General features: G+C 35.0%; 1 protein-coding gene across 1 annotated transcript in view; it reads left to right on the forward strand.

Moving 5' to 3' along the window:
* Positions 1–23,582, forward strand: part of VPS13A (vacuolar protein sorting 13 homolog A) — a 255,836-nt gene that overhangs the window by 207,723 nt on the left and 24,531 nt on the right. Inside the window, 6 exon segments of the mRNA XM_017892695.1 lie at positions 517–630; positions 1,469–1,544; positions 1,632–1,795; positions 2,103–2,148; positions 2,254–2,377; positions 10,968–11,079. Coding sequence (XP_017748184.1) covers positions 517–630; positions 1,469–1,544; positions 1,632–1,795; positions 2,103–2,148; positions 2,254–2,377; positions 10,968–11,079 — 636 coding nt within the window.

The following is a 23,582-nucleotide window of genomic DNA, read 5'->3' on the forward strand; positions in this document are numbered from 1 at the left end:
AGTATAATGTCATATTATTTTTAATACTATAATACCAAATTACTTTTTAAAACCTAAGAATAGCAATCAGTAGGCCTGGCATGGTGGCTCACGCCTGTAATCCCAACACTTTGGGAGGCCGAGGCTGGTGGATCACTTGAGGCCAGGAGTTCGAGACCACCCTGGCCAACATGATGAAACCCCATCTCTACTAAAATCACAAAAATTAGCCAGGCCTGGTGGTGCATGCCTGTAGTCCCAGCTTGAGAGGGGGAGGCACAAGAATTGCTTGAACCCATGAGACAGATTGCAGTGAGCTGAGATGGCGCCACTGTGCTCCAGCCTGAGCAAAAAAGCAAGACTGTCTCAAAAAGAGAAAAAAAAAAGAGTAGTGATTAATAAAATGAGATGATTTAGGAGTTGATGTTGGCATTAAAGGTGTTAGCCTGAGAAAACTGGGTGTGTGTTTTAAATAACCTATAAGAAAAAAATAGATCTAATTATCTGAATTGATTAATGTTCATGTTTTATTTTTAGGCCATTAAGCAGATGTATGTACTCATTCTTGGACTTGATGTTTTGGGAAATCCATTTGGCTTAATTAGAGAATTTTCTGAAGGTGTAGAAGCATTCTTTTATGAACCTTACCAGGTAAAATAGTTATTTTTGTGGTTGTGCAATATGTCACTGATACTTTTGAATAGATAATACATTTCTATTGTTAAGTTGAGTTAATAAGTGCAAACAGATTTTGGAACACACATACAAAAGGACACCATTTTGCAGCAAACAATGGTAAGAGGTTTTGGGGACATTTTACCTTTTCCTCAAAATTTAAACTTAAGGTTTTGTTAAGCTGTGCTGAATTGTAAGTGTTCTCTTGGAATATAAAAGGTGGATAAAGTAGAAAGAAGATCACCATGTCTTGCTTTGCACAGTAGTGTGGAACTGTAAAAATAATCATGCAGACTGACACCAGGCCAAGCAATCTTAAAATCAATGGGAAAAGTATGATTGTTCTATGTGCCTTAAAACTTTTCTCAAAAGCCTCGTACTTTCACTTATAAATGTATAGGAGAATAAAAGATAAAGTAAAATTAATATTGATTTTGGACACTGTAATTAAAACATTAAAAGCATTAAGAATTTTAAAGTGTTTTATTTATTTGAAATTTTTATCAAGAGTAGTTTGAACTGTGCTTGCATTTTCCTCATAAACTTGCAATATGGATCAAGCATCTTTCTGTACTTTGTTGAGTTGTCATACTCCTTTCTAAGGGTCAGCTTCTAACATTATATCCTTCACACTTTCAGTATCCAGAAATATCCCTAGGAATCCTTTTAATGTGAAACTTTTTGCTGATATCACTTCCTCTGGGACAAAATTATCCGTTTTTGTTACTACCTCTTTCCTCGTATATATCTGTAAGCTCATCTTTAAAAGTGTATATAACTCACTCACTCATTTATTTATTATTTGGCCCTTTAGGGAGCCATCCAGGGTCCTGAAGAGTTTGTGGAGGGAATGGCACTAGGACTTAAGGCACTAGTTGGTGGAGCTGTTGGTAAGAAACAGAATATCTGCCAAATATTTTTGTGCTAGAAAGTAATGGCATCATTACTTTTACTAAAGATAAAATAATTTCTGTTAGGTGGATTAGCGGGTGCTGCCTCCAAAATCACCGGTGCTATGGCTAAAGGGGTAGCAGCTATGACTATGGATGAAGACTACCAACAGAAGAGAAGAGAAGCCATGAATAAGCAACCAGCTGGTTTTAGAGAAGGCATCACTCGTGGAGGAAAAGGCTTAGTTTCTGTAAGAAATTTCACAGGGTTGTGAAGAGTTGGGGAAATATCTTTTAAACCTACATTTTGTGAATAAGGAAATAGACATGATTCTCACTCCTTAAATTATTATTTGGATATTTTAAGAGCAGTGGGTGGTAGCATATAAAACATCAGTTGCCTGCAAAAACATTCTGTTTAAATAAAATACTTAGGAGATCTGTTAATTCTTTTGATATATAAAAAGCAGAACTCTGTATTTTTTGCGTGAGCCAAACTTGTTTCTTCTAGGCATCATAAAAAAGTATTATGAATTTTCAATTGTGTTTTCCTTCTAGGGATTTGTTAGTGGCATAACAGGAATTGTTACAAAACCAATCAAAGGTAAGTGTAGTAGTTCCTTTGTGTGATGTATATTACCAAGTCTTCCTAAGTTGATTCTGTTTTCATTCTTGGATGCAATTGTCAGAAACTCTTTTTTCTTTCCAGGCGCTCAAAAAGAAGGAGCAGCTGGTTTCTTTAAAGGTGTTGGGAAAGGTTTAGTGGGAGCAGTAGCAAGGCCAACTGGAGGCATCATAGACATGGCTAGCAGTACATTTCAGGGAATAAAAAGGTAAATCCTCTTTGGTGTAAGATACACGTTAAAATGCTTAAGCCATAAGAAATGAAACTTATCTGCTCTTTGGCTTCAGGCATTTAGTTATTGTCTTTGTTTTGTGCTGCTATAACGTACCACATAATACCGCAGACTGGGTAATTTATAATGAACAGAAATTTATTGGCTCGTGGTTCTGGAAGTTAAAAGTCCAAGATTGAGAGGCTGCATCTGGCTAGGGCCTTTTTACTGTGTCATCCCATGGCAGGAGGACAAAGAGAGGGCAAGAAAAAAAAAAGGGAACCAAAGTCGCCGTTTTATAAGGAACCCACTCCCACAGCAACATTACGAATCCGTTCGTGGGGGCAGATCCTCATGGCCTAATTTCTTCTAATTAGGCCCCACCTCCTGACTGGGGATTAAGTTTCCAACTTAATCCTTGGGGGGACACGTTCAATCCATAGCAGTCATCAGCACTACAATATGGCAGGTTGCATATGGTTCCTAATTATTTTTGATATTTTTTAAGTTGCTGCCATTGCATTGTTTCAACCTTATGGAGTTCCCCTTTATTTTTCATTCATTCCTAGCAGGCTTGCAGGAGTAGATTGGCAAGTTAAGCAAGCTTTTCAGTTATCTTAGTTTAAATACATTAATGCTATATATATCAATTATAAAATTAGCAAATATAATCTGTATCCTTTTTATGAAATGAAGAATGGCATTTTGTATTTCTTGGTTCAAACTAAGTTTGTCTTCATCCTTCCTTTATTATCTTATTTTGTTATAAGTTGTTATAGTAGTCCCACTTGATCTGCAGGGATCTGCAGTGGATGCCTGAAACCGTGGACAGTACCGAGCCCTGTATATACTGTGCTTTCTCCTATACATACACATCCATGATGAAATTTAATTTAAAATTAGGCTCAGTAAGAGATTAACAATAATAATAAAATAAGACAATTATAACAATATACTGTAATAAAATAAAATAAACGTTACTTGAACACAAGCACTATGATACTGCAATAGTCATTCTGATAACTAACTGAGACGGCTACTGTGTCACTAATGGACTGGTGGTGTATAAAGCATGCATATGCTGGACAGAGGGATGATTCATATCCCAGGAAGGACAAAGCAGGGTGGCAAGAAATTTTATCATGCTACTCAGAATGGCGTGCAATTTAAAACTTAGGGATTGTTTATTTCTGGAATTTTCCATTTAATATTTTTGGACCACAGTTGACCATGGATAACTGACACTGCAGAAAGCAAAACTGTGGATAAGCGGGTACTAGTGTATATGCATTCCCTTTCTCTTCCTTTATGCAGGTAATTTTAATACACATTCTTTTTTCCTCCAAATTAAATTTAGTGTAAGGCTGAAATTTAGTAGTTTCATTATTGTTACCTCTGTCCTAGAAATTTGTAACACATATAACAGATGATAAAATTAATGTTAATGAGACCTATCTCAGAAAGTTAGGTGGGTGACTATCTTCCTAATCTTTTTCCTTTGTGTTTTCTCTTGCTTTCTGCTCTATAGGGATATGTATTGTCATCATATGAGCTATTCCACTTAAGCCAGTATTTCATACTGGTTACCATAATTGGGTGTTTCTGGTTTTGGCATTTAGAATGAAGATGGGGAAAAAAGGAATCATTCTCCTGTACCTGTAACTTTAATTTCATAAATATAATGTGTTGAGTCATAGTCATCAGAGAAGGGCAAAAGTCAATGAAATATAAGGAATTTGAAACATGTAAAGGCTTCTGCCAAAAGCTACTAGAATTACCTTCCATTTATCTAAAACCTTATCATTCTGTACCCAGCTATGTTACCTTTAGGGATTGAGGGCACAATGAAACATTTTTAGAAAAAATAATAAAGACTAAGAACTATTAAAGGATGTACTTGTGAAAACAGACACTGAAATAAAAGGAGGAATGGGTTACAAGATTCAAACATAAAAACATAAATTGGAAAATCTAATTGAGCTACATGAAAGCAACATTGGAAACGAATTATTAAAAAATAATAAAATGTAGTTTGGGGAGAGAATGATTGGCATTAAATATTGTCATATTTGTAAAGAGGATGTACTTACTAATATTAGATGAAACAGGCATTAAGGCAATAAAAGCATTATTTGGGATAAATAAGGTAATTAGGTAATGATAAAAAGAACTACTAAGTAGGAAGATAGTAACAATTTCAAACTTCTACTCAGTTCATAAAATTGCCTTAATTTTTAAAAGCACAATTTGACACAACTGTAAGAACTTTTCAAATGTACAATAATCGTGGAAGAACTTAATATTTTTCTCAATAATTGATAGATCAGGAAGACATAATGAAAGTAAGTAGATTTTATCTGAATACAGTTAACAAGCTACCTAATAGAAACATAAATAATGATTCAGCACATTTTAGGGAGCGTTGTCTATGATCTAGACACTTTTCTGATCATTTGAGGGGCCAGCAATGAACACAATTGGCAATGGTCCTGTGTTCGTACAGCTTCCATTCTAGTGGGAGAGGAGTAGACAAAAATAAGCAACTGATAAATATATGATATGCAAAATGGTGAAAAATAAAGCAGATTAAAGGAAGTAGGGAGATGTAAAATGGTAGGGAGGAGGGTTGCTATTTTACATATTCAGTGATCAGGGATGCTTAACTCGTAAGATTATATTTGAGGAGAGACCTGAAAGAAGTAAAAGGTGAGCCATGTGAGAAGAATGTCCCAGGCAGAAGTAACAGCAGTTAAAAAGCCCTGATGCAGGAACGTGCTTGGCCTATTTGAGAAACAGCAAAACTACTGTGCCTGGAGTAGAGTGAGGAACAGGGAAAGTTGACAAAGATGTTACCAGGGAACATGCAGGAGATCACATCACGTGGAACTTGGCAAGCCTCTGTAAGGACTTAGGCTTGTGCTTAAGATGAGAGGCCATTGATAGGTTTTCAGCCAGAGAAATGTGAGCTGGCTGCTGCCTTGAGGCCTAACCACAGGGAACTAGGGTGGAAACAACACTTAAAAGGCTTTTGCAGGCCGGGCGCGGTGGCTCAAGCCTGTAATCCCAGCACTTTGGGAGGCCGAGACGGGCGGATCACGAGGTCAGGAGATCGAGACCATCCTGGCTAACACGGTGAAACCCCGTCTCTACTAAAAAATACAAAAAACTAGCCGGGCGAGGTGGCGGGCGCCTGTAGTCCCAGCTACTCGGGAGGCTGAGGCAGGAGAATGGCGTAAACCCAGGAGGCGGAGCTTGCAGTGAGCTGAGATCCGGCCACTGCACTCCAGCGTGGGCGACAGAGCGAGACTCCGTCTCAAAAAAAAAAAAAGGCTTTTGCAGTAATCCACGTGAGTGATAATGGTGATTCGACTATTACAGTACTAGAGGTTATGGTCTGCATGTATTTTAAAGGTAGTGTCAATAGGATTGGTTGATAAATTGGATGCAGGATATGAAGGAAAGAGAATCGTGAAGAATAATTCAGAAGTTTTTATGTGTAGCACTGGAAGGGTGAGGTTGTCACTCTTTTTAGGGAAAGAGGGTATTAGACATTTCCTTTTGAATATATTAAGCTTACAATATCTCTTAGACATCCAAATGGAGACATCACGTCATTGTTGAGTAGAGGAGTTTGAAGTATAAGAGAAAGATCCAAGCTAGAGGTAAAAATTCAAGATTTGTGAGCCTATAATAAGGTGTTTGAAACCATGAGATTGGATCACCAAGGGAATGAGACTGAAAAGAGAAAAATAAGGTCCAAGAACTTGGCTTTCAGGCACACCATCTCTTAGAAGTTGGGGAAATGAGGAAGACCCAGAAAAGGAGACTAAAAAGAAATGGTCATTAAGTTACCTAAAAAATATTGTCAATTTCTACAAAAAAGGTAGCTGGGTTTTTGATGTAGATGGCATTGAATCTGTAGTTCCATTTGGGGAGTGTAGCTATCTTAACAGTATTATCTTTTAATCCATGAAAATGCAACATCTTTCCATTTATTTAGGTCTTCTTGAATTGCTTTCAATAATGTTTTATAGTTTGTAATGTGCAAGTCTTATATTCTTTTTAAAAACTTATTCCCTAAGTATTTTATTTTTGATGCTGTTTTAAATGAATTGCTTTTCTTATTTTTGGATCCCCTCTCGCTCTCCCCAATCCAACTTTTTTTTTTTTTTTTTTTTTTTTTTAATACTTTGTCTGAGTTTCATGCAATCTTACTAAACTTGTTTATTACTCTAATGGTTTGGGATTCTTTTGGGGGTTTCAGCATATGAAAGAGTGTATCATCTGAGAACTAACGGTAACTTTACATTCTTCCTTTCTGATCTGGATGCTTTTTTCTTGCCTAGTTGTCCCCGTAGAACCTCTAGTACCAATGTTGAACTAGAAGTGCTGAGAGAATAACCATGCCTATATTGCTGATCTAATCTTGGGGGAAAGCTTTCAGATGTTTGCCATTAAGTGGATGTTAGCTATACGTTTTTTTGTGTCTTTATCCATGAAAAGAGTTAAGATTTTCATCAAATAGCTTTTCCTGTATCATTAAGTTGAATAATTGTGTTTTCCTTTAGTTTATTAATGTAGTATATACATTAATGAGCCTCTAGATCTTAAACCAATATTGCATACCTGATAAATCCATTTGGACCATAATGTCTAATCATTTTTGTATTTTATCCGGCTTCGTTTTGATAGTATTTGTCGAACGATTTTTGTGTGCATATTTATAAGGGATATCTGGTCTGTGGTTTTCTTGTGATGTCTTGCCTGGTTGGGGTATCAGGTAATATTGTCTCTCACAGGAATGATTTACGGAATGTTCCCTCTTCTTCCAAATTTTTGAAGACTTTGATGGGCACATTTGATGTTAATTAAAAAAAATAGGAGAATTGATCAGTGAACCATCTGATTTACTTTTATTGTCTGGTGAGTTTTAAAATTACAAATTCACTCTCTTTACTTGGGTAAAGGCCTAGGTTAGGCTGTTTCTTGAGTCATTGTCAGTAGTTTTTATAGGAATTTGTTCAGTTCATCTAGATGATCTAGTTTGTTGGCTATATATTTATTGATCATAGTAAATATTTACTAGTATTCTCATATTAATTATTTTTCCCTTTTAGTATTATTCCTAGTAATTCCCTTAATAATTATTTTTTGTTTCTGTAAGATTGGTAGTTAGTATTCCTCTTTAATTCGCATGTTATGAAAATATAATTATGGTTTCACTTTTTTTCTTTATCAGTTTAGTTGATGGCTTGTCATTTTTGTTGTCCTTTTCAAAGAACCAATTTTTAGTTTCATTGATTATATTTTTTCTATTCTCTATTTCTTTTATTCCTTTGCTCTAATTTTTATTATTTTCTTCCTTCTGCTAGCTTTTAGGTTAGTTTACTTTTTACTAACTTTCTCAGAGGGTATCATTGTTGATTTCAGACCTTCTTTTTTAATGTAGACATCACATTTATAAATTTACCCTACTGAAGCACTGTCTTTGCTGCAACTTATAAGTTTTGGTATATTTTTATTTTTGCTTTTATTTGTTTTAAAAGTAGTGAAATTTCCTCTTGTGATTTTTTTCTTTGATATTTTGTATTGATGCTTCTGTAGTTTTAATTGTCCACATACTTTTAAATTTCATTAAATTTCTCTTATTTACACATTTCTAGGTTTTTCTATGTTGTGGTCAGGATATCATACTTGCGTATTTTCAGTACTTTTTTTTTTCCTTTTTTTTTTTTTTTGAGATAGAGTCTCACTCTGTTGCCCAGGTTGGAGATGCAGTGGACGTGATTTTGGCGCACTACAACCTCCGCCTCCCAGGTTCAAGCAATTCTCCTGCCTCAGGCCTCGCTGAGTAGCAAGAAAGGCACACACCATACCCAGCTAGTTTTTTTTTTTTTCTTTTTTTTTGGACAGAGTTTCCTCTTGTTGCCCAGGCTGGAGTGCGAATGGTGCGATCTCAGCTCACTGCAACCTCTGCCTCCCAGGTTCAAGCGATTCTCCTGCCTCAGCCTCCCTAGTAGCTGGGATTTCAGGCATGTGCCACCACACCTGGCTAATTTTGTATTATAGAGACGGGGTTTCTCCATGTTGGTCAGACTGGTCTCGAACTCCTGACCTCAGGTGATCCACCCACCTCAGCCTCCCAAAATGTTGGGATTACAGGCGTGAGCCACTGCGCCCGGCCATTTTTGTATTTTTAGTAGAGATGAGGTTTCACTATGTTGGTCAGGCTGGTCTTGAACTCCTGACCTCAAGTGATCTGCCCACTTGGGCATCCCAGAGTGCTGGGATTACAAGCGTGAGCCGCCACGCCTGGCCTGTTTTCAGTAGTTTTATATTTACATTCAATGTTAGCCAAAAGGCCAAGAAGCAAGTGCTAATTTTGTGTTATTGAGACATGTTTTATGACCTAATCTATAGCTAATACTGAATAATGTTCCATTCCAATTGAGAAGAATATATATTCTGCTGTTGTTGGTTTGAACGTTCTATAGATGTCTGTTAGGTCTAGTGGATTATAGTGTTCAAGTTCTCTTTTTTCCTTGCTGATCTTTTATCTAGTTGGTATCCATTTTTGAAAATAGGGTGCTGAAATCTTCAACTATTATAGTGGTATTGCCTTTTGTCTTTTAAATTCTTAGTTTTGTTTCATGTATTTGGGGCCTCTTTTGTTAACTGCTTATGTGTTTATAATTTTTTATCTTTTTGATGGATTGACCCTTTTTCATTATAAAATGCCCTTGTTTGTGTCTAACAGGAATTTTTTTAAAGGCTATTTTTTTCTGACATTAGCATAGCCACTCCAGCTTTCTTTTAGTTACTGTTCACTTTGCATATGTTTTTTCCTTTTTAATTGCAACCAGTTTGTGTCTTTGACTCTAAACCAAGTCTCCTGTGGATAGTGTATTGTTAGATCATATTTTTAAATCTATTCTGTTTTTATTTTTTTACTTATTTATTTTTTGAGATGGAGTCTCGCTCTGTCACCCAGGCTGGAGTGCAGTGGCGTGATCTCGGCTCACTGCATCCTCCACCTCCCGGGTTCAAGTGATTCTTCTGCCTCAGACTTCCAAGTAGCTGAGACTACAGGCACATGCCGCCACGCCCCGCAAATTTTTGCATTTTTATTAGATACGGGGTTCACCATATTGGCCAGGCTGTTCTCGAACTCCTGACCTCGTGATCCACCCACCTCGGCCTCCCAAAGTGCTGGGATTACAGACATGAGCCACCACGCCTGGCCCTATTCTGTTTTCAGTTGGAGAGTTTATTCATATATATATGCTCATGCATGTGTATACATTATGTTAGCGGTCCCCAGCCTTTTGGGCATCAAGATGTGGTTTCGTGGAAGACAATTTTTCCACAGACCAGAGAGGAGGGATAGTATCAGGATGGAACTGTTCCACCTCAGATCATCAGGCTTTAGTTAGATTCTCATAGGAGTGTGCTACCTAGATCCCTCACATGGGCAGTTGACAACAGGGTTCACCTTCTTATGAGTATTTGATGCTGCTGCTGATCTGACAGGAGGTAGAGCTCAGGCAGTGAAGCTTGCTCGCCACTACTCACCTTCTGCTGAGCTACTCAGTTCCTAACAGGCCACGAACCAGTACTGGTTCAAGTCCCAGGGGTTGGGGACCTCTTAATAAATATTTGTTGAATATGTGATACTTGTTGAGTGAACAAATTGAGTGGTCACTTGTGACCAAAAATGTTAAATCTAATACTACCATAAGCAGTATATGGTATGTGTTTTTTGGTTTTTTGTTTGTTTTTAGGCAGGGTCTCACTCTGGCATCCTGATTGGAGTGCAGTAGCTTGGGTCTCAAACTATCCTCCCACCTCAGCTTCCTGAGTGTCTGGCACTTCTGGTGCACACCACCATGTCTGACTAGTTTTTTATTTTTTGTAGAGTGGGGTATGTTGCCCAGGATTGGGGTATGTGTTTACAGTAATACACATCAAGCCCAGTAGGAATGTGAGAACTGTGAGAGTATTTGAACATTAGAAAATTATATAATGTGATTTATAACATTAATAGATTAAGGAAAATATACCATGGGATCAAAACAATGCCAGAAAAGAAATTCTTATTTAAAATTCATTGCCTATTTAAGATTTTCAAAAACAGTAACAAAAAAGAACTGTTGGTAAACTAAAAGTAGCAATGAACTTTCTTGACTCGATAAGGGGTGCTTTAAAAAAAAAAAGTTGCTGATAACTATACTTCACAGAAAACTCTTAGAAGCTCTCTCTATAGTCAGGAATGAGACAAGGATGCTTGCAGTCCCTTTTTGTTTCTAGCATTGAACTAAAGAAACTAGACAATGTAATAGGAAAAGAAAAAGCAACAATTGCTAATACTGTGATTATTATCACAAAGAAAGTTCAAGAGACTTAAACTTCTCTATAGTTCTGTATTTTCTAGAGAACTTACATTATTTATGTTACAAAACAATTTAAAATTAGAAAATGTTGTAATATTTTATTTAATCTGAAATAAGATTGTTTTCAGTAATTGCATTTAAAGTTTATTTACAAGTTTTGAATACTTTTAAAATCAAGTCATTTTTTTTTCCTCTAGAGCTACAGAGACTTCTGAAGTGGAGAGTCTGCGACCTCCTCGGTTCTTCAATGAAGATGGAGTTATCAGACCGTACAGGTTGAGGGATGGTACTGGAAATCAAATGTTACAGGTAAGCTAAGAACTGTCTTATAAGTTAAGATTAATTTAGTCAAGTTAGATGTTTTTTAAGTAGCCATTTAATATATATTAAATTATTTGGGCTTTTATCTATTTTGCTTAATTCCACTTATAAGTTTCTTATATTTACTTAGATTTTAAAGTACATTTGTTTACTATAAGACTTTTTTTTCTTTTTTACAGGCATCAAAAAGTTTGATATGAAAAGTTAATGCATGACTTTGCAAGTGAAAGCCAACAGTAGATTTTAGTCTTAAAATTTACAAACTACGTACAGCTGTTTCAGTATTTTGAATACAAAGAAAAACCTTTTGTATTGGTAACTTTTAATAGGAATTTTAATGAATCTGGTTTTTTAATAGGGTGTTCTTAGTTCTGCACTGGATTTGCTAGATTTGTTGAAAGCCTTTGTACCTTATATATCCTCATCATTGGTGGTACTTAACCAATTAAACCATTTCTGTTGTGGGGTTATTAAACCACTGATAGCTTTTATACTAGATATATAATCCTTATATCCAATTACACAAGCAGAAGGAAAAACAAAACTCAGGAACACTGCTATTGTGAATTACTCTTGGATTCTTATGCTTTGCCTTTGAAAATGCTTAAATGGCCGTGACCCTCTTCCTGCTTTATTCTGGTGTAGTCTGTATAAAACTTGTGGGATTTAATAAGCAGCTCACATGCAAACCAGTATCTTTTAATAATAAAAAGTAGCTTCTGGAACAATAGATATTTTGAAGGTAGAATCTGTTTAGACAACTTTCTTACTTGGTAAATTTGACTTTTTAAAACCTGGATTATGCTGTAGATAACTAGTAATCATATATAGGCCATACCAGTGTCATGTTGTTTCTGTGGTTTAGAGGTGGAATACTAAATTAAATCATTTGTTTGAAAAAAAACAAGGAATCATTATGTTATGTAGGGTTGCAGATACTCATGGTAGCAATAAACTATTGGAATGTGAAGTTTCCTTTATAGTTTTAATATTTTAAATACTGTGATATTTAATGTGATCAGAGTAAAGATTTAAACTTCAGTATTTTACCTATTGCAGGGCATGTAGTATTGCATGAAATATACTTCTAACTCTTTCTCTGAGGCTTCTATCTAATATATTAAAATGTAACCATAGAGTTAATATGCAATATTTAGTAAAGTGATTTTATACTGTATTTAAAATGTTTTTAAAGCATCAAAATAATTGTATATTGGGCTAGAACTGGTAATCTATTAAGAGGTTGTGCTCTAATGGACAGATTGTACAGTCTCTACAATGACAGTGTATCGTTCTTTGGAAGGTAGTAAATTTGCAGAAGTCATCTGTGACTGATACAGTCAAAACGTGTATTTCTACCCAATACCTGCCTTTTCTTGTTAGAACACAATTAACAAGTTACTAACATTTTACTAGACTAAAAATCAAATATAGTATGAAGTAAGGATGAGTATTGAGGAGAGTTTAGGAATATATCCTCATTATAAGTGAGCACGTTATAATAACCCACAAGGAAGCCATGAGATACCAATAATTTCTCATGGCTGATAATTTGATTTCAGTGACAAGTACATACCTTCCCATTGTTTTCTGAAGGTTTAAACTTTGAGATGTAAAAACAAGACTTTTGACTATGTACTTTTAAAGATACATATTTATTTTAATAGGTCAGTCTCATCATTAATCGCTAAAAGAGCTATTTAAATGACTAAAAACCGCAGCGCTTGTTAGCCATTACTTGTTTTTCAGCAAGCATTTATACAGTATTAGCTGAAATATTTGGATTCACCAAGTACCTTGGGATGTTGCAGTTAGCATTTTTTTCTTACAGGTTTAAAAAGTGGATTGTTGTTTTGGTGGTAGTGGGTTTTTTTTTTTAATCAAAGCTCTAGTGTATTATTAGCGAACACTTATGTAAATACCAGTACTATGGAAAATAATTAGATGACACATAAACTGGATTTAAAATCCATCTCATCTGCCTAAATTTTATGTAAGTGATATAATGAAGGTGCCTTAAAATATTTGATACTTTCAAATGTTTCTCATGTTATTTTCTTATTTTCCAAAAAAGGTGTATTCACTAAATTATATACATTCATATAATAATTAAATATAAAATACATTCTTTTATTGTGCACCTTTCTATCTAGAAGGTAGTATATTATTACAGTGTTTCCTGCTAGTCAAAGTTGCCTATAGAGAAATAGAATAGTAATTTTAATATAGTCACAAAATACCTTATTGATATCATCAAACCAATTTATACATTGAGTTTGTACCAACTAGTGGAAATGTCTTAGGTCTGTTAAGTTACGGAATATTATGTCCATAATTACAGCCTGAGTCATAGCTGAAAAAATCTGCCTTAAAATTAGTCTCACTCTTTGAACATTTCATAATCTTACATGTTTTCAGGCACTGCCGTACTTGACTAACCTTTGTGCTTCTTCTTTCCTTTGCCATGCTCACAGAAAATTCAGTTCTACAGGGAGTGGATTATGGCTCACAGTAGCAGTAGTGATGATGGTGATGATGAGGAGGAGTCAGATCTAAACCGTTAAAATCCATATGTTCTTTATTTTACTTGGAATGTTTCATTACCATGTTTTGTATGACTTATACCATAATGCCCATATGTCCATTTAGAGGGAGGTAAAACACGTTTTCTTTTCAAATGTTTTCCTACACATCTTCATAAGGCAAAATAATTGTATTATTTATGCCCAGAAAAAAATGTATCTTACATCCAAAGTAGGGCATCCAACATATTAATAGATTTGCTTATAGCTTTGTGTTACATAGTTTGTCTTTGAGATTTCAAGTTAGACTTAAATATAATTTTGATGTTCACTGGTTTTATTTTAAATTACCTTCTTATTTGTTAGCAAAATGCCTTTTTTTAATGGTCTCTGTAAATTTTCTGGGTTTTAATGTAATGCCACTGTGTGAAAAAAAAAGGAAGAAAATAGTAATAGTCATTTAATGTTTTATATTTATTATTTTAAAGATATTTTTGTCAAATTTCTTTTAATAATAATAAACATATGCAATCTAAAGCAGTGTGAATTTGTTATTCTATCCCCAAATCATATAGATTGAACTACTATTATAAAAAAACAGTCATGGCCTCTCATGGAAGGTTAGATAGTAAAATAATTTATAGTCTGAGAATAAAAAAAAAAACCGTTCTTTCATGTCTTTGCTTTACTTTTTATTGTTTTGTTTCACATATTTTTTGTGAAACAATCAACAAAGTTGGTTTTAATAGTCATTATAGTCACTTATTAATTTGTATATGCACCTACTATATTTCTATTATGAATTCAGAATATTTGGAAACTTCTATCATAAACTATATATATTTTTTCTGTGTAATATTAGGGAAAATGTTACATGTATCTCTGAAAGATCCATTAGTAAGTCTATTTTATGTTTTGTGTAATAAAGGTTTTTAAAAAAGTTTCAACATAGATGAAACTGTCCTATTTCTCTCATATATCAGATGTACATTAAAAAAAATCTATGTAAATGATCATTGGTAGTTAGAATGTTAATCCCTATGACTGCTGTGCTTTCGGATCAACAAAGGAACGTTTATCTAGACTTCTGCTAATCATGTTGCTTATACTGAGCTTCCGCTGTAAGCGGAAATTAAACTGGTAATTTAATTTAACTGATTCAGCACATGATTTCAGCACATGATTTCTTAGTCTCCTCTAATTCTTAGGTTTATCAAGTTTTATTTCTATAAATCATTTGCTGTGTTTTTTGAAAGTGACTACTTTCAATTTGAAAATATTCAGATTATTGCAAAAAAAAAAACTGAAAAAAAATCAGCTTTTTTGAAATTTCTTCCTATGCAGAATTCATTCAAATTAAATAGAAATCAAGGTTACGTATGTAAAATTGGTTTGAAAACAAACTTACTAATATGTAAACATCAAAAAGTTCTTTTTGAAAACAAACTATTACGTAAACATCAAAAAATTCAATTATTGTTTTAATCGCTGTAGTATTTTTATCTTTTTAGAATAAGTAATTAAAAATAGTGACCATTAAAATAGTCACTACTGGTATCGGATACCGACTTTGTATTTGTTGCGCACCCACTCCTCTCTCACCCTGGGCCAGAATCAAACAAAACTTACTGCTCCTTCTAAAATCTAGAAAGAATACTGCCTAGTTTTGTATTTTGTGTATACCTAAGGAAGGAAGAGTCTGGAAGTTTCTTCATTGTCTTCTTACATTCCAACTTTGCTAGGCACAAGTCTTTGTAAAAGAGACTGTGGAACTACTTGTTTGCAAGATACTTCCCAAATTTACTGTATTTGACCTGTGACAATTTCATGGAATGGGATTCATAAAGATGATCTTAACCTTTCATTCCTTAAGAATTTATCGGAAAAAAAAAGTTGTGGTTAGCAGTGATTTACCGTTTTCATGAAAAGAAAATCAGAGGTAGGATTACATTTATTTAAGATCTCTTCAACAGTAAAAATATTTTAGATATTATTCTAGTAACTAGTAAACATTGCTCATGTGGTATTAGAGTTTCATCATTCTTCAGTTTTTAGCCCTTAGAGATGAAACGTGCTCTTTAACAGTGTAATTGCCCTGGTTTTTCTGCCACCGTGAAATTATCCTTTCAAGCCTTTTTGAGGACAGGTATTGTGTTCCAGTTTTGAAAAAAAAAATTTTTTTTTTTTTGCTTTTATTAGAGAAAAATTCAAGACAGAATTGCTCTTTTGTTTTACACCATTGTTCTCTTGATGGAGATAGAGGATCTAGACAAAAATATACTTAATTCTTATCAAATATATAGAAAATGAAATTATATTTGGATTTTAATAAGATGAACTCTTGTTTATCAGTGGCTCTATAATTAGCTAGAACTTTTAAAATGGTGGTATCTAACAGGAAAGTCTAGTGAGAAAGCTACATTTGAAAATTATGTAATGCCACACCTTTCCATATGCTTTAACTTCATTTATGTTCCAGATTTCTGCACGATAATTGCTTATGTATAGAAAATGGGAAGGAAGGTTCTCTTCCCTAAGGGAGTGATTACCCTAGAGATTCCTTATTTTCCTTTGTGTCTGCCTGACACTTGAGTAACATATTGAAAACCGGTAGGAGGAAAAATTTGTAAAAAATCTGTAATTGTGGACACTCATAACCATGGATAAATAATCTAAGCCTGTAAATGAAATTAATTAGTACTCACATTGGATATAGATAAAACAAATGTAAATTCAGAATAATATTGTAAGTTTTCAGTATTATAGAAAAGGAAGTCAAATTTTAATTTGTTTATTTAAAATAATATTTTATACATTTTAGTTTTTGAAACTATTCAAAACACATATCACCGATGCAGTGTTGAATGTTGATTTTAAGTTCAGGTTATTTAAATGTACAGCTGGAGCCATTGCATACTTATGACCAAGACATCAATATTCAATATGAAAAATACTCTGTTGTTTCTGTGTCTCAAGATGATAAAGACTGCTATAGTAGCTACTAGTTTGTCTGATTTAAGTCTTGTAATGAAATTTTGCATTCAGCTTTTTTATGGTGGTGGGAGAAGGACCAGAAACAGCCATCCCAACTGTTACTGAGTATTTTCTACTGCATCTTCAAACTTCAGCTTTTTGTTTCCGAGATTTCCTTGCAAAATAGTAAAGAGTCTTATGGATCTAAATCAGGTGACATTAAGTGTACACACATTATTTAGCTCAAATAATAATTATGATGGATATGTGAAAATGTCAATTTTATTTATTCCAGCACCTTTGGAATAAATGGAGATCAATTAAAAATGCTTATGCTGTTAATCATTAATATTAGTGAATGAATTTGTGAATTCATAAAGTACAGTCATTACAGCCAGCATTATACAAAACATAGAAAGTCCTGCATCAAAGGAAAGTAAAACAATTTCAAATAGGTCTGCCTTAAGAGAACTAATTAGAATAATTTATGATTTTCATAGGGATTTATTGTCTGGTTTGTTTTAACATGGCAGAATATCATTCTCAATAAGTATGATTATTTAGCAGTTACTCCATAGCAACCAATATATAGCAACAATCTACCTCCAAATATCAATTTTAAAATACACGTTTAACAATGTTATAAAACTGGCTTTTGGTGAATCTTCTTCATTGCTTACACATGTTTTAAGCAATGAAATTGTAAAGATTTCTACTGAATTGCATTATGCCATTCTTCTGGATCTTAGAGATCCTCAAATATGTGACCACTGAAAATATTATAGGCATTATTTTTGTTTTTTAAAAACCAGGATAGTCAGGGATTTAGCTAAGTATATTCAATTTATCTTAATTGAGCATGTTATATTTTTCTACTATAAATTATCATTTATCAGTAATCTGTTAACTACATTATGTCTACAAAGGTTTTCTGAGTATATTCAATAAAACTTGGCATTTCATTGAATTAAAATTTTACAGACCTGCATTTCCATGGAAAAGCTAAAACCTCCTGTGAATCCATTTGCTGACATTGGTTCTCAGTTGACAACTTTAGTATTTTATAAAGATAGGAAATTTTTCAACATTAGTTATTTTCTACATTAAATAGATTGTTTTCTTCATTAAAGTATGCTCATAGAGAAAAGCAGGAAACCATAGAAAAGAAAAAAATTATCCTTTCTCCCCACCATTTATGGTACATTTCCTTTTTAAATTTTTTATTCACCTGGTTATGACCCAAAAGTATACATTGCTATTTTATGTTTTACTACATATTTTTATAAGCAGCAGCATTAACTTCTAAAGATTAAAAAAGCATACCGCTCCTAGAAATATCCCCAGTTGGGAAACCTAGCCTTTATTTATGGAGCACGTAAAGAGCAAGCAGAACTGTTTTTTTGTTTGTTTGTTTGTTTGAGACAGTTTCACTCTGTTCCCCATGTTGGAGTGCAGTGGCTTGAATAAGTTCACTGTATCCTCAAACTCTGGACCCAAGTAGTCCTCCTGCTTCACCCTCCCAAGTAGCTGGGACTACAGGCATGCACCACGATGCCAGGCTAATTTTTAAAAATGTTTTGTAGAGACAGGGTCTTGCTGTGTGGCCCGGGCTGGCCTTGAACTCCTGAGCTCAAGCGATCCTACCACTTCAGCCTCCCAAAGTGTTGGGATTTCAGATGTTATCCATTGCTCTGGGCTTTTTGTTTGTATACCTGATATAGAAGCTTTTTTCTTTTTCGTTAAACATTTCTACCTTTTGACTCCATACTTTTTAAAAAATGTTTCCTCCCTTTAAATAAATCTTTTAAAATGTGTATGCCTGGGTATGTGTGTGTATAATTCCTGTGTCCTTCATTGTGTCTGAATGTTGACAGCTGAGTTGTCCTGTGGGTGTAGTATAGTGTGTTCTTAAACATTTCAGGTATTTTTGAATTTATCTATGTTGTCTTTGAATCCTTTACAGAAATACTGTAACTGCCGTCATGTAAGTTGTTACAGAAGAGAGGCTGTTTTTGTGTCTTGTATATTTCTTTTCTTTCAGAAATTACAGATGTTTATAATTAGCTTCAGACACTGCCTTAATAGCAATTGGAAGATAACTGCCTTCAGCCGACGTGGTCTTTCCCTTTACTTCAGGAGGAGAATGACTACTAATCGGGAAGAAAGGGCTTACTATAGCAGTCAGATCACCAGAGTAGTGCCGAACACTTCCTGGCTTCATCTGAAAATTTGAGTAAGTGGACAAGAACTAGGAGACAAAGGCTATTGGACTTCACTCTTCATTTTATAGCTCTTCCTCTCCAGAAGGATACTTCTGAAAGGGATGAGAACACTGAAGAGAGCCAAATTGTGTTTGTTATTCGCGCAAATTAGAATTCACTTAGCATCTCAAATAAAGCAGATTCCATGGAAAAGATTTCCATGATATTTGGAACAATTATCATACCTTACTAGTTTAGCAGTGAATCTCTTGGAGAGACTTTGTCACATTTATTTTCAAAGGCCGCTATAATGTTGAACATTTAATAGTATGTACCACTATATTTGGACCCAGTAGAGTCAAAATCAGAGTACAGAAAAACAACGACCCCACTTAGAACCTTCCCCAAGTGTTAATATAAAAATAATTTTGAATTAAGATTTTGAAAAAAAATTTTTTTTTAAAATTTATGTATTTCTCTGGTGGCGATGTTCCACTACGTGGAGGTTCAGGTTTTTTCTTTCATCTCAAGTGTAAAATTGATTCATTTTCCACCGCCCCCAACCCCCCCCCACCCCCGGCCTGTCCCTCTCTTTTTGTTGTTGTTATTTGTTGTTGAGACAAGGTCTCACTGTCGCCCAAGCTGGAGTGCAGTGCTGCAGTCATAGCTCACTGCAGCCTTAAACTCCTGAGCTCAAGTGATCCTCTCACCTTGGCCTCCCAAGTAGCTGGGTTTATAGACACGAGCCACTGCACCTGGCCTAATTCTCTTTTTTAAATTCAAGAACTTAAGTGAGATGAATTTGATTTCTAGATCTTTCAGTTTGTCATCATTGCATCCCTTAAATTTGTAAATATATTAAGAAAGGATAAATGCTACTGTAATAGAAAATTCAATACATTATAACATTAAAAGAAATCCTCAAATGTTAAGCCCAGGTAGGTTCAATTTGAGTCTTACATCTTTTTAACCAAAGATCTGTCAATACAGCTAAAAGTGCAGTAAGTATTAGCCAGAAGGTCTGCAGCCTTTGTTAAGCTAAAGTTGCTAAATTCTGATACAGGACTCAACTCATGATTTCTCTACTGATGTGATAGAGCTCTACCTAGTAACTTACCCTAGTTACCTTGGATAGACACAAAGATTCTCAGCATAAGGTGAGTTTAGTAAAGCTCATTCAGAAATATTTGTGTGTGTGTACATGGGTGCTGTAACAACATTGTTAGAAAACTAGTATACGTTATGAAAAGTCTATTTTTTGTTGGCCAAATGTTCTGTGAAAGGATACATTCACTTGCCAAATGAAACAGTTACGCAAAATCAAATTAGAGGCCTCTTCGCTCATCTGAAAACAAAATTTAATGTCATCTGTTAAAGGAAGCACCGTGTTTTTTGGTGTTCTGTTTGTTTTTGTCGGTTAAGAATCTTTCGTTTTAAATTCAAATGAAATTGATAACCTAGTCACTTCTAATGATGACTCTAATGAATTGTAATGATAATTTTTCGGTGAAAATTTATCACTCTAAAGAACCCTACAGAAGCACTGTAAAGAAATATACATTTAGACATTTCTGTGATACTTCAAGTCTAAAGTAGTTTGAGTTAGAGATCTTGTGAAGATGCAGTGTTGGAATACAAATGTGGGAGACTGAACATTTCATGTAAAGTTAATCTTTCTGGAATAAGTTGCCAAAAGAATAAAATGTATGGTCATATATATATATCTATATTCATATATAGATATCTATATTCATTATATATAGATATATATATATTTGAATTTTTGCTGGCTTTATTTGGTAACATAGTTTATATGAATACAAAGAAAAGATTTAATGCCATGTATTCATGTGTTCTATAAGTCTTTGTTATACTTCTGTTTATTATGTATTCAGACACTCTTGTAGATAGTAGAGTTACAGACCTGAAGAGAGTATTGAAGGTTCTTGCTCATCTCTCACGAACTTATAATTGTAGTGAGCTTTATGGGGCATAAAACACATGCCACGTTAGAGGCCAACCCTGTAATGTCAGATCTTCACAGTCTCGTTCCTGTTTGTTGTGCAGCTGCTATATGCAAGGCTCTAAAGAACATTAGGAATCAATGACACCTAAGATAGGACCCCTCTTCCACAGAGATAATGATCCCTAGGTATTACATGAACTAGAAGCACTGCAAGAGACATGATACAGTTTGTGAGATATCTAAATCCATATACCAATGAACTGTTAAAATGAGATCCCACTGAGTCTACTGGAATATATATAGGTCTTCTGTGCTAATTCATTTTGTTAATAAAAATTATTTTGAGATATAGCAATACCCTGTGGCTAAGGGCCTGGATTCTGGAGCCAAGTAAACCTGAGTTCAATTGTAGCCTTTTTCTTTTACTAGAGTTATTATTTTTTATTATGTTTATCTGACCTCAGTTTCCAGGTTGTAAAATAGAGATAATTGTAGTGCCTATCTTGGTGGTGTTGCTAGTGTTAGAACAAATGAGGTAATGTATGTACAGTCATAGCTCAGAGATACTGCAAGTTCAGTTCCAGACCACCAGAATAAAGCAAATACGGCAACAAAGCAAGTCACATGAATATATTTGTTCTCCAGTGCATATAAAAATTATGTTTATAATGTAGGCTATTATGTATGCAATAACATTATGTCATTAAAATATATATAAATTTAAAAATACATAATTGCTAAAAAAAAAAATCCTGATGATCATCTGAAGCATTCAGTGAGTCCACCTTTTTGCATGCCTGATGTTGATGGTTGCTGACTGATTAGGATAGGGATTCCTGATGGTCAGGGTAGCTGTGGTAATATCTTAAGATGAAGTTTGCCACATTGATTGACTCTTCCTTTCACGAAAGATTTATCTGTAGTATTTGATGCTGTTTGATAGCATTTTACCCACAATAGAACTTCTTTCAAAATTGGAGTCAGCCCTCTCAAACCCTACTGCTGCTTTATCAGTTATTTTTATGGAATAATCTAAATCCTTTGTTGTCATTTAAACAATCATAAAATCTTCCCCGAGAATAGATTCCATCTCAAGAAGCCATTTTCTTTGCTCATCCGTAAGAAGCAGTTTCTCATTTGTTCAAGTTGTATCATGAGATTGTAACAATTCAGTTACCTCCTCATGCTGCACTTCTAATCCCCTTGCTATTTGCACCATATCTGTAATTGCTTCCTCCACTGAAGTCTTGAACCCTCAAAGTCATCCATGATGGCTGGAATCCACTTTTTCCAAACTCCTGTTACTATTGATATTTTGACCACGTCTTGTGAATCACAGATGTTTTTAATGGCACCTAGAATAGTGAATCCTTTCCATAAGTTTTCAATTTACTTTGACCAGATCCATCAGAAGAATCACTCCCCGTGGCAGCTATAGCCTTACAAAATGTATTTCTTAAATAATAAGGCTTGGAAGTTGAAATTACTGTTTGATCCATGGGGGCTGTAGCATGGATGGTTGTGTTAGCAGGCATGAAAATGACATTAATCTTGTATATCTTCATCAGAGCTCTTGAGTGACTAGGTGCACGGTCAATGAGCTGTAATACTTTTCTGAGTGATAGCTCTCAACAGTGGGCTTAAAATATTCAGTAAACCATGCTGTAAACAAATGTGCTGTCATCTGGGCTTTGTTGTTGCATTTATACAGCATAGGCAGAATAGCTCTAGTGTAATTCTTAAGGACCCTAGGATTTTTTTCTTTTTTCTCTTTCTTTCTTTTTTTTTCTTTTGAGACAGAGTCTTGCTTTGTCGCCCAGGTGGAGTGCAATGGTGCAATCTCGGCTCACTGCAACCTGCACCTCCTGGGTTCAAGCAGTTCTCCTGTCTGGGCCTCCTGAGTAGCTGGGATTATAGGCGCCTGCCACCACATGGGCTAGTTTTTGTATTTTTAGTAGAGATGGGGTTTCACCATGTTGGCCAGCCTGGTGACAATCTCCTGACCTCAGGTGATCAACCCACCTCGGCCTCCCAAAGTGCTGGGATTACAGGCATGAGCCACCACACCTGGCACTTTATTTATTTATTTATTTATTTATTTATTTATTTATTTATTTTTTAGATAGAGTCTTGCTCTGTCTCCCAGGCTGGAGTGCAATGATACGGTCTTGGCTCACTGCAGCCTCAAACTCCCAGGCTTAGTTGATCCTCACACCTCAGCCTCTTGAGTAGCTGAGACTACAGGCATGTGCCACCACAACTGTCTTTTTTTTTTAAATTTTTTGTAGAGATGGGGTTTCACCATGTTGCCTAAGCTAGTCCTGAACTCTTATGCTCAAGTGATCCACCCGCCATGGCCTCCCAAAGTCCTGGAATTACACACGTGAGCCACCTCACCTGGCCAGGGCCCTAGGATTTTTGGAATGGAACGTTGGCTTCAACTTAAAGTCACCAACTGCAGCAGGCATGGTAGCACCCACCTGTTGTCCCAGCTATTTGGGAGGCTGAGGCAAGAGGATCCTTTGAGCCCAGAAGTTCGAGTCCAGGTTGGGCAATATAGCAAGACCATGTCTCTAAAGAAAATGAAGTCACCAGCTTCACTAGCCCCTAAAAAAAGAATCCAAATGTCCTTTGAAGCTTTGAAGCCAGGCATTGACCTCTCTAGCTATGAAAGTCCTGGATAGCATCTTTCAATAGAAGTCTGTCTCATCTATGTTGAAAATCTGTAGTTTAGTGAAGCCACTGTCATCAGTGATCTTAACTAGATCTTCTGGATAACCTGCTGCAGCTGCTCCATCAGCACTTGCTGCTTCACCTTGTGCTTTTTGT

This window comes from Rhinopithecus bieti, unplaced genomic scaffold, assembly GCF_001698545.2.
Source record: "Rhinopithecus bieti isolate Rb0 unplaced genomic scaffold, ASM169854v2 scaffold_19708, whole genome shotgun sequence".
NCBI lineage: Eukaryota > Metazoa > Chordata > Mammalia > Primates > Cercopithecidae > Rhinopithecus > Rhinopithecus bieti.